Below are 12,080 nucleotides of genomic sequence, written 5' to 3'. Positions count from 1 at the left end.
ACAATTATTTTTTGTGGGCAGAGACATTGGTGAATATAATCTTGTTTCAAAATACCAAAAAATAGCATTGACAATTTTGGTGTCCAAAATTCCTACTGGGTATTGCAGAAAATTAATAGCAGCACATTTGGAAAATCATAATCTAATCAAGCAGAATCAGCGTGGCTTCATGAATGGAAAATCATGTCTGACTAATTTAGAGTTTTTCTAGAAAATCTCAGCCAGAATGGATAGAGGGTAACCAGCAGATGTGTTGTATTTGGACTTCCAGAAGTTTGGCAAGATACTTCACAAAAGGTTTCATAAGATAAGAGCCCATGATGTTGGAGGTAGCATATTGGCATGGATAGAGAATTGGCAGGAAACAGCAAGTGGAGATCATGGGTTCTTTTTCAGGTTGGTAACCTATAATCAGTGTGGTTCCATAGCTGGGACTGCATCAGTTTACAAAATATATTAATGGCTTAGAGAAAAGAAGTGAATGTACTGTGGCCAAATTTGCAGATGACACAAAATTAGCAGGAAAGGAAAATTACGAGAACATAAGAACTAGGAGCAGGAGTAGGCCATCTGGCCCCTCGAGCCTGCTCCGCCATTCAGTAAGATCATGGCTAATCTTTTTGTGGACTCTGCTCCACTTACCCGCCCGCTCACCATAACCCTTAATTCCTTTACTGTTCAAAAATTAATCTACAAACAAATGGAGTATAATGTGGGAAAAGTGAAGTTGCTCATTTTGGAAGGGAGAACAAAAGAACAGTTTTATTTAAATGGAGACAAACTGCAAAAACCTGCAACACAAAAGGACTCGAGGGGTAATGGTGCACGAAACACAGAAAACTAGCACACAGGTGCAGAGATAATCAGAAAAGCTAATGGAATGTTGGCCCTTATTTCAAGGGGGTTGGAGTATAAGAGTAGGGAAGTCTTGCTGGTACTGGTGAGACCACATAGAAATCATAGAAGTCATAGAAACCCTACAGTGCAGAAGGAGGCCATTCGGCCCATCAAGTCTGCACCGACCACAATCCCACCCAGGCCCTACCCCCACATATTTACCTGCTAATTCCTCTAACCTACGCATCTCAGGACTCTAAGGGGCAATTTTCTTTTTAAACCTGGCCAATCAACCTAACCTGCACATCTTTGGACCGTGGGAGGAAACCGGAGCACCCGGAGGAAATCCACGCAGACACGAGGAGAATGTGCAAACTCCACACATACAGTGGCCCAAGCCAGGAATCAAACCCAGGTCCCTAGAGCTGTGAAGCAGCAGTGCTAACCACTGTGCTACCCTGCTGCATCTGTAGTACTGTGAACAGCTTTGGTCCTCTTATTTAAGGAAAGATTTTTTCATTGGAGGCAGTTCAGAGAAGGTTCACTAGATGCCCCCTGGTGTGGACAGGTTGGGACACTACTCATTGGAATTTAGAAGAATGAGAGGTGATCTCATTGAAATATATAGGATTCTTGAGAGGCTTTACAGAGTAAATGCTAGTCTTAGACTCTCCCATATGTTTCCCCTCATGGGAGAGACTCGGACCAGAGGGCATAGTCTCAGAATAAAGTGGTGCCAATTTAAGACTGAGTTGAGAAGGAATTTCTTCTCTCAGAGCGTTGAGTGTCTTTGGAACTCCTTGCCAAAGAGAGCTGTGGGGGTAGAGTCCTTGTGTATATTTAAGGCTGAGATAAGAACATAAGAAATAGGAGCAGGAGTAGGCCATCTAGCCCCTCGAGCCTGCCCCGCCATTCAATAAGATCATGGCTGATCTGACGTGGATCAGTACCACTTACCCGCCTGATCCCCATAACCCTTAATTCCCTTACCGATCAGGAATCCATCCATCCGCGCTTTAAACATATTCAGCGAGGTAGCCTCCACCACCTCAGTGGGCAGAGAATTCCAGAGATTCACCACCCTCTGGGAGAAGAAGTTCCTCCTCAACTCTGTCTTAAACCGACCCCCCTTTATTTTGAGGCTGTGTCCTCTAGTTTTAACTTCCTTACTAAGTGGAAAGAATCTCTCCGCCTCCACCCTATCCAGCCCCCGCATTATCTTATAAGTGTCCATAAGATCCCCCCTCATCCTTCTAAACTCCAACGAGTACAAACCCAATCTCCTCAGCCTCTCCTCATAATCCAAACCCCTCATCTCCGGTATCAACCTGGTGAACCTTCTCTGCACTCCCTCCAATGCCAATATATCCTTCCTCATATAAGGGGACCAATACTGCACACGGTATTCCAGCTGCGGCCTCACCAATGCCCTGTACAGGTGCATCAAGACATCCCTGCTTTTATATTCTATCCCCCTGGCAATATAGGCCAACATCCCATTTGCCTTCTTGATCACCTGTTGTACCTGCAGACTGGGCTTTTGCGTCTCATGCACAAGGACCCCCAGGTCCCTTTGCACGGTAGCATGTTTTAATTTGTTTCCATTGAGATAGTAATCCCATTTGTTATTATTTCCTCCAAAGTGTATAACCTCGCATTTCTCAACGTTATACTCCATTTGCCATATCCTCGCCCACTCACTCAGCCTGTCCAAATCTCTCTGCAGATCTTCTCCGTCCTCCACACGATTCACTTTTCCACTTATCTTTGTGTCGTCTGCAAACTTCGTTACCCTACACTCCGTCCCCTCCTCCAGATCATCTATATAAATGGTAAACAGTTGCGGCCCGAGTACCGATCCCTGCGGCACGCCACTAGTTACCTTCCTCCAACCGGAAAAACACCCATTTATTCCGACTCTTTGCTTCCTGTCGGATAGCCAGTCCCCAATCCACTTTAACACACTACCCCCAACTCCGTGTGCCCTAATCTTCTTCAGCAGCCTTTTATGGGGCACCTTATCAAACGCCTTTTGGAAATCCAAAAACACCGCATCCACCGGTTCTCCTCCATCAACCGCCCTAGTCACATCTTCATAAAAATCCAACATGTTCGTCAAGCACGACTTTCCCCTCATGAATCCATGCTGCGTCTGATTGATCGAACCATTTCTATCCAGATGCCCTGCTATCTCCTCTTTAATAATGGATTCCAGCATTTTCCCTACTACAGACGTTAAGCTGACCGGCCTATAGTTACCCGCCTTTTGTCTCCTTCCTTTTTTAAACAGCGGCGTAACATTAGCCGTTTTCCAATCAACCGGCACTACCCCAGAATGCAACCAGTTTTGATAAATAATCACTAACGCATCCACTATTACCTCTGACATTTCTTTCAATACCCTGGGATGCATTCCATCCGGGGACTTGTCCACCTTCAGTCCCATTAGTCTACCCAGCACTGCCTCTCTGGTAACATTAATCGTATTAAGTATTTCTCCTGCTGCCAACCCTCTATCGTTAATATTTGGCAAACTATTTGTGTCCTCCACCGTGAAGACCGACACAAAAAACTTATTTAAAGACTCAGCCATATCCTCATTTCCCACTATTAACTCCCCCCTCTCGTCCTCCAAGGGTCCAACATTCACTCTAGCCATTCTATTCCTTTTTATATATTGATAAAAACTTTTACTATCATTTTTTATATTAACTGCTAGCCAAGCTTCATAGTCTATCCTTCCTTTCTTTATCGCTTTCTTAGTCTCTCTTTGTTGTTTCTTAAATTTTTCCCAATCACTTGTTTCTCCACTATTTTTGGCCACTCTGTACGCAGCTGTTTTTATTTTAATACTCTCCTTTATTTCCTTCGTTATCCACGGCTGGTTCTCCCTTTTCTTACAATCCTTGTTTTTTGCTGGAATATATTTTTGCTGAGAACTGAAAAGGATCTCCTTAAAAATCCTCCACTGTTCCTCAGCTATCCTACCTGCCAGCCTGCTCTCCCAGTCTACCTTAGCCAATTCATCCCTCATCCTATCATATTTCCCTCTGTTCAAACAGAGGACACTGGTTTGAGACCAAACTTTCTCCTCTTCCACCTGGATAGATTTTTGATCCCTAAGGGGAGCAAGGATAATGGGGAAAGGATAGGAAAGTGGACATGAGGAATGTGGGATCAGCCATGATCCTATTGAATGGCGGAGCAGGCTCAAAGGGCCAAACGGCCTACTCCTGTTCCTATTTCCTTTGGTCTTATGGTCTAAAAATATGTACTCCAACTCCACTTCAACAATTAAATAAAACAATACATTCTTACTTTTCTAAGACAAAGGGGTCAATGCTGATTTTAGTTTTCTGAAGTTCACATGCATCTGTGATAATTCTTGGTTCAAACACAGTCAAGTAATCTACTGGCTGGTTTAGTACAAATTGATTTCAGTTTTACTTTCTGAACAATCTCAGAAGAGCTATGATAGATCATTGTAACATAATCTTGAAAACAGTTGGCCAAAATTCATTAACCGCTGATTACTTATTATAAGTTAATGATACCAGATCACATGGAGTGAAAAATATCACCACACCAATGAGAAGCCTGTGATTTCTAGGTTAAAACATAAAAAAGATTCAATAGAAATTCAAAAGACATGGTGTTCAGTTGTTTCAATGTCATAACCATACTTATGTTCCATTTGTGGGCATGTTGCATGAATGCTAAGGCTAATAACACAGTATTAAAGAAAACGATAAAAAAAACCGAAGGAACAGAACTATATAATTGCTTTTGATAGTAATTGCTCTTAAATTGCTCTTTTTTATTTACTGGCTGATTCCCTGTAATGTTGCTCACCAATGCAATCTCTTCAAAGCTCCCAAGCAGGTTCACTGTGTAGGAATATGTCAGACTTGTTGTTTTCTGAGATTATTTGGGAACTGATTTTCTGTTCTGTTGGACGTTTCTCTAAATGAACTCATGTTCTTGGGGAGAAGCAGATTTACTGAAGAGCAGGGAGAAAAATAAACAGGAAATATTGTTGCTCAGCTATTTTTCAGACAGAGTGGACGTGTCCACCAAGGCAATACTAGGTTACAAATTGAAAATCTGAACTTGGGTAATGGGCATAAAAGTTGCAGATGACACTAAACTTGGAAATGGAGTAAGCAGTGAAGGAAATGGCAGTGGACCTGAAAGGACGTAGAGTGATGAATTGGCAGATACGTGGCAGATGGGGAGATAGTAGCATCGTGGTCAGCCCACTAGACAAGTAATCCAGAGGCCTAGGCTAATGCAAATTCCACAAAAGCAGCTGGTGAAATTTAGATTCAATTAACAAATTCAATTATTTAGTAAATCTGGAATTGAAAGCTCTAGGTAACCATGAGGATATTAGATATTACAGGCTATAAGATTAAAGTGACCAACAAAAGCTGTTAAAATGGTCATAATCTTGTGACTGTAGACAATATTCGAATCTGTGACCGATATTTAATTAAACATAGACCTCGATACTTGGGATACGTCAAAGATCTGTGAAGTTTACAAAGCTCATTATTTAAGACGAACCAACATTTGAGGACTATGGAATTTCTATACTATTTTCCTAAGTGTCATATTGAACAAATATTTGAAATATTCGACTTCAAGTTTGGGCAGATATAAGAGTGAACGGCCATTGTATTGTGGTGGTCTGGGCCTTAGAAGTGTTAACCCCACAGTCATTTGACTGGAACTTTCAGGGACTGCAGTACAACACTACTCATACAATCAAATCTGGCAGAAAAAAAATCTGAAACATCTGAAACAGTTGAACCATAGCTAAAAGTCTTCCAATCCAAGCTTGCTTCAGCTTGCAAGTCCTCCCAACAATTAATCTCCTGGCTACAAGAGGCTTCAGATTCATAAAAAGTTTTTGCTTCTAAAATAGTTTCACTCCAAATAAAGTATCAAACCTACTAAGAAGGGATCAGACTTGCACTGACATAGAGGGTAGAATCTTCCCATCCTGCCCACACAGGTTTTGTGGCAGGCAGAAACAGAGAATCTAGCCGAAAACAAAAAAAATCGGATTCTTGCCAGCATGAAAACAGTTTGCGGTTCCCCTGATGGCAGGTAAATGGCGGGTTGCATATCCCACTGACAAGTGACGAGAGTACCATTTGCATTCATTAGCATCTCATGAATAGTTATTAAATATGCTTCTTACTGAATTATGTGCCACCTTCCCATCCTGTGCAAGTGGGAAATCATGCCTGTCAAGTTTAAAAAGTGGAGTAAACAGTGAACAGTGGCTGGACCTCACTTTGCTCACTACTTTGAGGTGAGTGCAATATGCATAGCCCACCTGCCACAAGACTGCACCAGTCAGGTTGTGATGTCAGTGGAATGCCACACTGCGGGGCATGTGTAGGGTTGGTCTGCTCCCAGTGGGTGGTTCCGTAAGACATCACTTTGCAGTGGTACTCGGAGAGGGCTGCGCTCTCAGAGACCAGTATTTCGACAGGTGTAGTAGGGAGGATGTATTGAGGATACTGGTTAAGGGGTTCGATATAGGTGGCATGGGGCAGGAGGCATTGAAAGGAGTATGGGAAGGAAGGGGTTTGATGGCAGGCAGAGGGGAGCCGAGGGGTGGGATTCTGGAGCCCGTCAAAGGAAACTGAAATGCTGAAAAACAAGGGGTGTATATCACATGTATGAATAGGAGGGGATGTTTGCAGATTCAGGTATAGGAACTCATCATGCGTGTTAGTGTGGCACAATGGATGGGTCACACTGTGATTCCTTTCCCACTCCCCTCACATTAACGAATCTGTGTAGTGTTCAGTCATGTGGACAATGGAGAACTAATTGAAAGCCATAGTCCTTGGTTTGGGGCCAACAGTTTGGAGTCAGAGAGTAGAGACACTCCTTGGGCTCACAGTCAGGAGTGTGAGTGTAAAGACACCCCTTTGGGAACTCAGTTAGGAATGAGAGGGTAGAGACAGTTCTTGGGCTCTATGGCCCTCACAGTTAAGAGTGAGTGCAGATAGTACTGGGATGCAGCAGGTCATGCATGGCACACGCATTGTACTCCCACTCCAGGGAAGAGCAAGTGCTGTGTACTTATATAGGATAATGCACAGCTTGGTGTGTCCATTTGGTTCTGCATTGATGTGGGATGATAATGTACACGGGAGTGTTAGAATTAGGGCATTAGGCCTGTATTTAGAGAAGAGAGAATAAGGGGTGGTGGGGTGATGACAGTGAGGGGGGAGCATTGAAGCGGTCTTGAAATAATAGTGTAGGACCACCATCTTGAACTTTTGAAATAATGGCACGGTTATAAATTGAAAATAGAGGGGGGGGGGGGTTCTGACACAATCTGCAAAGAGTAAGGGGAAGGATGAAGTGGTCTTTTCTGGGAATCTAACTTGTATTTAAATTTGAGTGAGAGCTGAGAGAAAGTAGGATGACCTCCTTGAGAAGGTTGCCATTGGAATCTTCTGATGTGCTGTATCACAGTCATTGCATTCCAACGTTAACACACACCTCCCAGCTGGGAAAACTCTGAAGATGTGTGGTCTAATATGTTGATCAGGTATACCCACAACAGAAATGTTCTCTCGCTACATCCATCCTTGCAGCCAAAAATGAGAACAGTTTGACTGGATTGGCTGATAGAGGTTAGTTATGATGTGGAAATGCCGGCGTTGGACTGGGGTAAACACAGTAAGAAGTTTAACAACACCAGGTTAAAGTCCAACAGGTTTATTTGGTAGCAAAAGCCACACAAGCTTTCGGAGCTCCAAGCCCCTTCTTCAGGTGAGAAGGGGCTTGGAGCTCCGAAAGCTTGTGTGGCTTTTGCTACCAAATAAACCTGTTGGACTTTAACCTGGTGAGGTTAGTTATTACAGCCCTTTACTGGTTTCTTGTACCAGAATTATTCAGCATTCTTTGCTGTTAAATCCTAAATAATTCTGATAAGATGTGTATTATTGCCTTTGTTTTAACAAAGCCCAGATTTAAGGGCGCAAGCTTCAGGGATTTGAATGATGTATGTGAGGCTTTGAATGAAACCACTCTTAAAAATGCTTCTCTGTGCACTATATTTAAAGAAAAAGACTTGTATTTGTATAGCCCTTTTCATGACTATCAGACATCCCAAAGTGCTTCACAAACAATGAAGTACTTTTTGAAATATGATCATATTGTCATAGGAAATGTGGCAGCTAATTCAATACAATAACCTCCCACAAGCAGTGAAATAATGATCAGATAATGTTTGTTTTTTCTTGAGGGGTAGATAGTAGACAGAGGATAACACCCCTGCTCTTGGGTGGCACAGTGGTTAACACTGCTGCCTCATAGCACTAGGGACCTGGGTTCAAATCTGGTCTTGGGTGGAGTTTGCATGTCTTCCCCGTGTCTGCATGGGTTTCCTCCAGGTGCTCTGGTTTCCTCCCACAATCCAAAGATGTGCAGGTTAGGTTGATTGGCCAAGGTAAATTGTCCCTCAGTGTCAGGGGGATTTACAGAGTAAATACACGACATTATGCTCTTCTCCAAAACAGGGATGTTTTGCATCCGCTGGAGAATCATAGAATCCCTACAGTGCAGAAGGTGACCATTCGGCCCATCAAGTCTGCACTGACAGCAATTCCACCTAGGCCCTATCCCTGTAATCCCACATATCTACCCCACTAATCCCTCTCACCTACGCATCCCAGGACACTAAGGGGCAATTTAGTCTGGCCAATGCCCCTAACCCGCACATCTTTGGGCTGTGGGAGGAAACCAGAGGAAACCAACGCGGACACGGGGAGAACGTTCAAGCTCCACACAGTGACCCAAGCTGGGAATCGACCCAGGTCCCTGGAGCTGTGAGGCAGCAGTGCTAGTCACTGCGCCACTGTGCCACCCAGAAGGCAGAAGGGGCCCCAGTTTAATGTCTCATCCAGAAGCAACAACAGTGCAAAGCTCTCTCAGTACTGCAATGGACTGTCATATTTGCTAAGAAGCAAATCCCCATGCCTACACGCAGCAAGACCTGGACAACATCCAGGCTTGCTTGAGCTGATGAGTGATATTTGCAAGGCATTGGCCATGCCCAGCAGGAAAGTCCAGCCATCTCCACTTGTGTTACCTTTGCCAAATCTCTCACCATCAACATCATAGGGGCAGAGTTTGACCAGAAACTCAGGAGAAGCCACATGAATGCTTTGATTAGTAGAACAGGTCAGAAACTGGGTATTCTGTGGAAAGTGGCCCACCTTCTAACTTCCAGAAACTTCTCCAAAAAGCACAAGTCAGGAATGCAATAACAAAAGGAATGTTCTGCGGATGGTGAAGGTTTCCCAGGCTAATCCCTGGGATCATCATAGAAATCATAGAAACCCTACAGTGCAGAAGGAGGCCATTCGGCCCATCGAGTCTGCACCGACCACAATCCCACCCAGGCCCTACCCCCACATATTTACCCGCTAATCCCTCTAACCTACACATCTCAGGATTCTAAGGGGCAATTTTTAACCTGGCCAATCAACCTAACCCGCACATCTTTGGACTGGATGGACTGTCATCTTAGGAAAACTAAGTCAGTTAGGATTATATTCGTTGGAGTTTAGAAGAGTGAGAGGGGATCTCATAGAAACTTATAAAATTCTAACAGGATTAGACAGGATAGATTCAGAAAGAATGTTCCTGATGTTGGGGCAGTCCAGAACTAGAGGTCATAGTTTGAGGATAAGAGGTAAAGCTTTTAGGGTTGAGGTGAGGAGAAATTTCTTCACCCATAGACTGCTGAACCTGTGAAATTCACTACCACAGAAAGTAATTGAAACCAAAACGTTGTGATTTCGAAAAGGAATTAGATTTGGCTCTTGGGGCTAAAGGGATCAAGGGATATGGAAACGGGGAAGATGGGATCAGGGTATTAAATTTGATTATCAACCATGATCAAAATAAATGGCGGGGCAGGCTTGAAGGGCCAAATGACCTAATTCTATTTTCTATGTAAAAAAGCAAATCACTGCAGATGCTGGAATCTGAAACCAAAAGAGAGAATGCTCGAAAATCTCAGCAGGTCTGGCAGCATTTGTAAGAAGACAAAAGAGCTGACGTTTTGAGTCTAGATGACCCTTTGTCTATTTTCTATATATGTTTCAGTGGGTCATACATCAGCTGTGGAGAGAGAGAGAGAAACCAAGTTGGTGTTTCAGGATGCAGTACTCTTGTCTGAATGGAAGCAGCTGCAACAACACTTAGAAGCTCAAGACCATTCAGGCCTGAGCTTTACTAGTAGCCCACTCACCATCTTAAACAGTCACTCTCCATCACATGTTCCATAGCTGCAGTATGTGCTATCCACAGGATGCACTACATTCTTCCACCGAGTCTCCTAAAGCTGCAATCTCTAATACCTCAAAGGATAAGGGTAGCAGGTACATGGGAATGCAGCCATCTCCAAATTCAACTTCCAAATCTCACATTCTGTCTGTCATTCATTACAGAATTAAACTCCTAAAGCTCCCTTAATAGTGCCACAAAAACACAGACTGTAGCTGTTCAAGGAGATGGCTAACCACCACCATCTCAACAGCAACTGGGGAAGAGGAATAAGTACTTGCTAGTGCCCCATATACCAAGAATTAATTTTATAAATGATGCCTATGTGCAAGGTGATTTGATTTTAGTGATTGTCCCTAGTTTGTTTCAGCTGCAACAGTTTGGCTCTGTTCTGGGCATTTTGACATTTGGATTCAAGGATAGAGACTAGATGAGTGCGCAGATGAATTTGCGGCAGTTATTTTTCAACAATGAAGGCCTGGGGGAGGAAAGAAAATAAAACCACCTCGAAACATTCTCTTTCTCCTCGATTGGTGCACCTGAGCTGCCATCATATACGATTTCTTCAGTAGCTACCATAATTCCATAACATTTTGGGTAGTCATGGATAGGGACAACAAGAACGCCCAGAAAATTCCACCCGTAAAGACAGCGGTTATAAGAGCCGATCAGAGACTGGGAATTTTGTGGTGAGTAACTCATCCCGATTTCGCAAAGCTTGCTCACCATCTACGAGGTACATGTGGGATGAAATATTGTCTACTTATCCGGATCAGTTCAGCTCCAACAACAATAAGAAGCTCACCACTATCCAAGACAAAGCAGCCCGCTTGATTCGCATCCCATCCACCACCATAAAAATTCACTCCCTGGTGTGTCGTGTGCAATTCTAAGTACCACACTTCAGTAGAATGTCAAGGCATCAGAAAAGATGCAGAGGAGATTTAGCACAATAGGACCAGAGTGAGGGACTTCATTTTTGTGAATAAACTCAAAAAGCTGGGATTGTTCTCCTTAGAGCACAAAAAGCCAAGGTGAGATTTGATAGAATTTGTACAACTACAGAACAATAAAGTGCCATACCTGAAACTTAGATCGTCTAGAAACTTCAGGACTTTTCATGTAGACTAAAGTGGTCCTAAAATTCTCTTCGTCAGACATTATTTTAGTAATTACAAGATCTACAAGAAACAAATACAGAATTTAAATTTGATGCAAATTCAATACCAAAGCACTAAGTTGCTATTTTCATTTTGAAACAATACAAAATATTGGCAAACAATGCAACCAAGCTCTTTCCGACAATCACACATGCACAGAGTGTCCAACCTATAGTTTCTCCTTTCTCAGTTCAGAAATACGAAAACATTTTTAGTGCATCTAAACCAACCAATAATCAAGCTGCATTTCTTGCTGATTTGCTTGACTCAGTATTCATCTTGTAATTGTATATTTTCTATGAAGCAGTTAGCTATGTTTTACTGGGTGCACTCTTGCCTCTGATACAGAAGACTGTGGAAATCAAGTTTAGCAGGGGCAAGGGGAGCAAATCAGCGAAGGCATTAGTGAAGTACAGAAAATGTGGGGTGGAGCTTAAGAAAGCAATTTGGAAAGCAAAGAGGAGATATGAGAAAGCTCTGGCTGCTAAAGTAGGGAAAATCAAGTGTATCAATCACAGGGCAGTACGATGGCATAGTGGTTTGGGTGGCACGGTAGCACAGTGGTTAACACTGCTGCCTCACAGCACCAGGGACCCGGGTTCAATTCTGGCCTTGGGTGACTGTGTGGAGTTTGAATGTTCTCCCCGTGTCTGCATGGGTTTCCTCCGGGTGCTCTGGTTTCCTCCCATAGTCCAAAGATGTGCAGGTTAGGTTGTTTCACAGAAATCATAGAAACCCTACAGTACAGAAAGAGGCCAT

At 43.2% G+C, this 12,080-nt stretch overlaps 1 protein-coding gene across 3 annotated transcripts in view; it reads right to left on the bottom strand.

Moving 5' to 3' along the window:
- Positions 1–12,080, bottom strand: part of LOC144493158 (uncharacterized) — a 334,243-nt gene that overhangs the window by 308,532 nt on the left and 13,631 nt on the right. For all 3 annotated transcript variants that reach the window (XM_078212064.1, XM_078212058.1, XM_078212070.1), the window contains exon 2: positions 11,245–11,342. In XM_078212064.1, coding sequence (XP_078068190.1) covers positions 11,245–11,322 — 78 coding nt within the window. In that variant the 5' untranslated portion in view covers positions 11,323–11,342. The remainder of the gene's footprint in view (positions 1–11,244; positions 11,343–12,080) is intronic.

This window comes from Mustelus asterias, chromosome 1, assembly GCF_964213995.1.
Source record: "Mustelus asterias chromosome 1, sMusAst1.hap1.1, whole genome shotgun sequence".
In the NCBI taxonomy this organism is placed as follows: Eukaryota; Metazoa; Chordata; class Chondrichthyes; order Carcharhiniformes; family Triakidae; genus Mustelus; species Mustelus asterias.
This window is presented reverse-complemented; position numbering and strand designations above follow the sequence as displayed.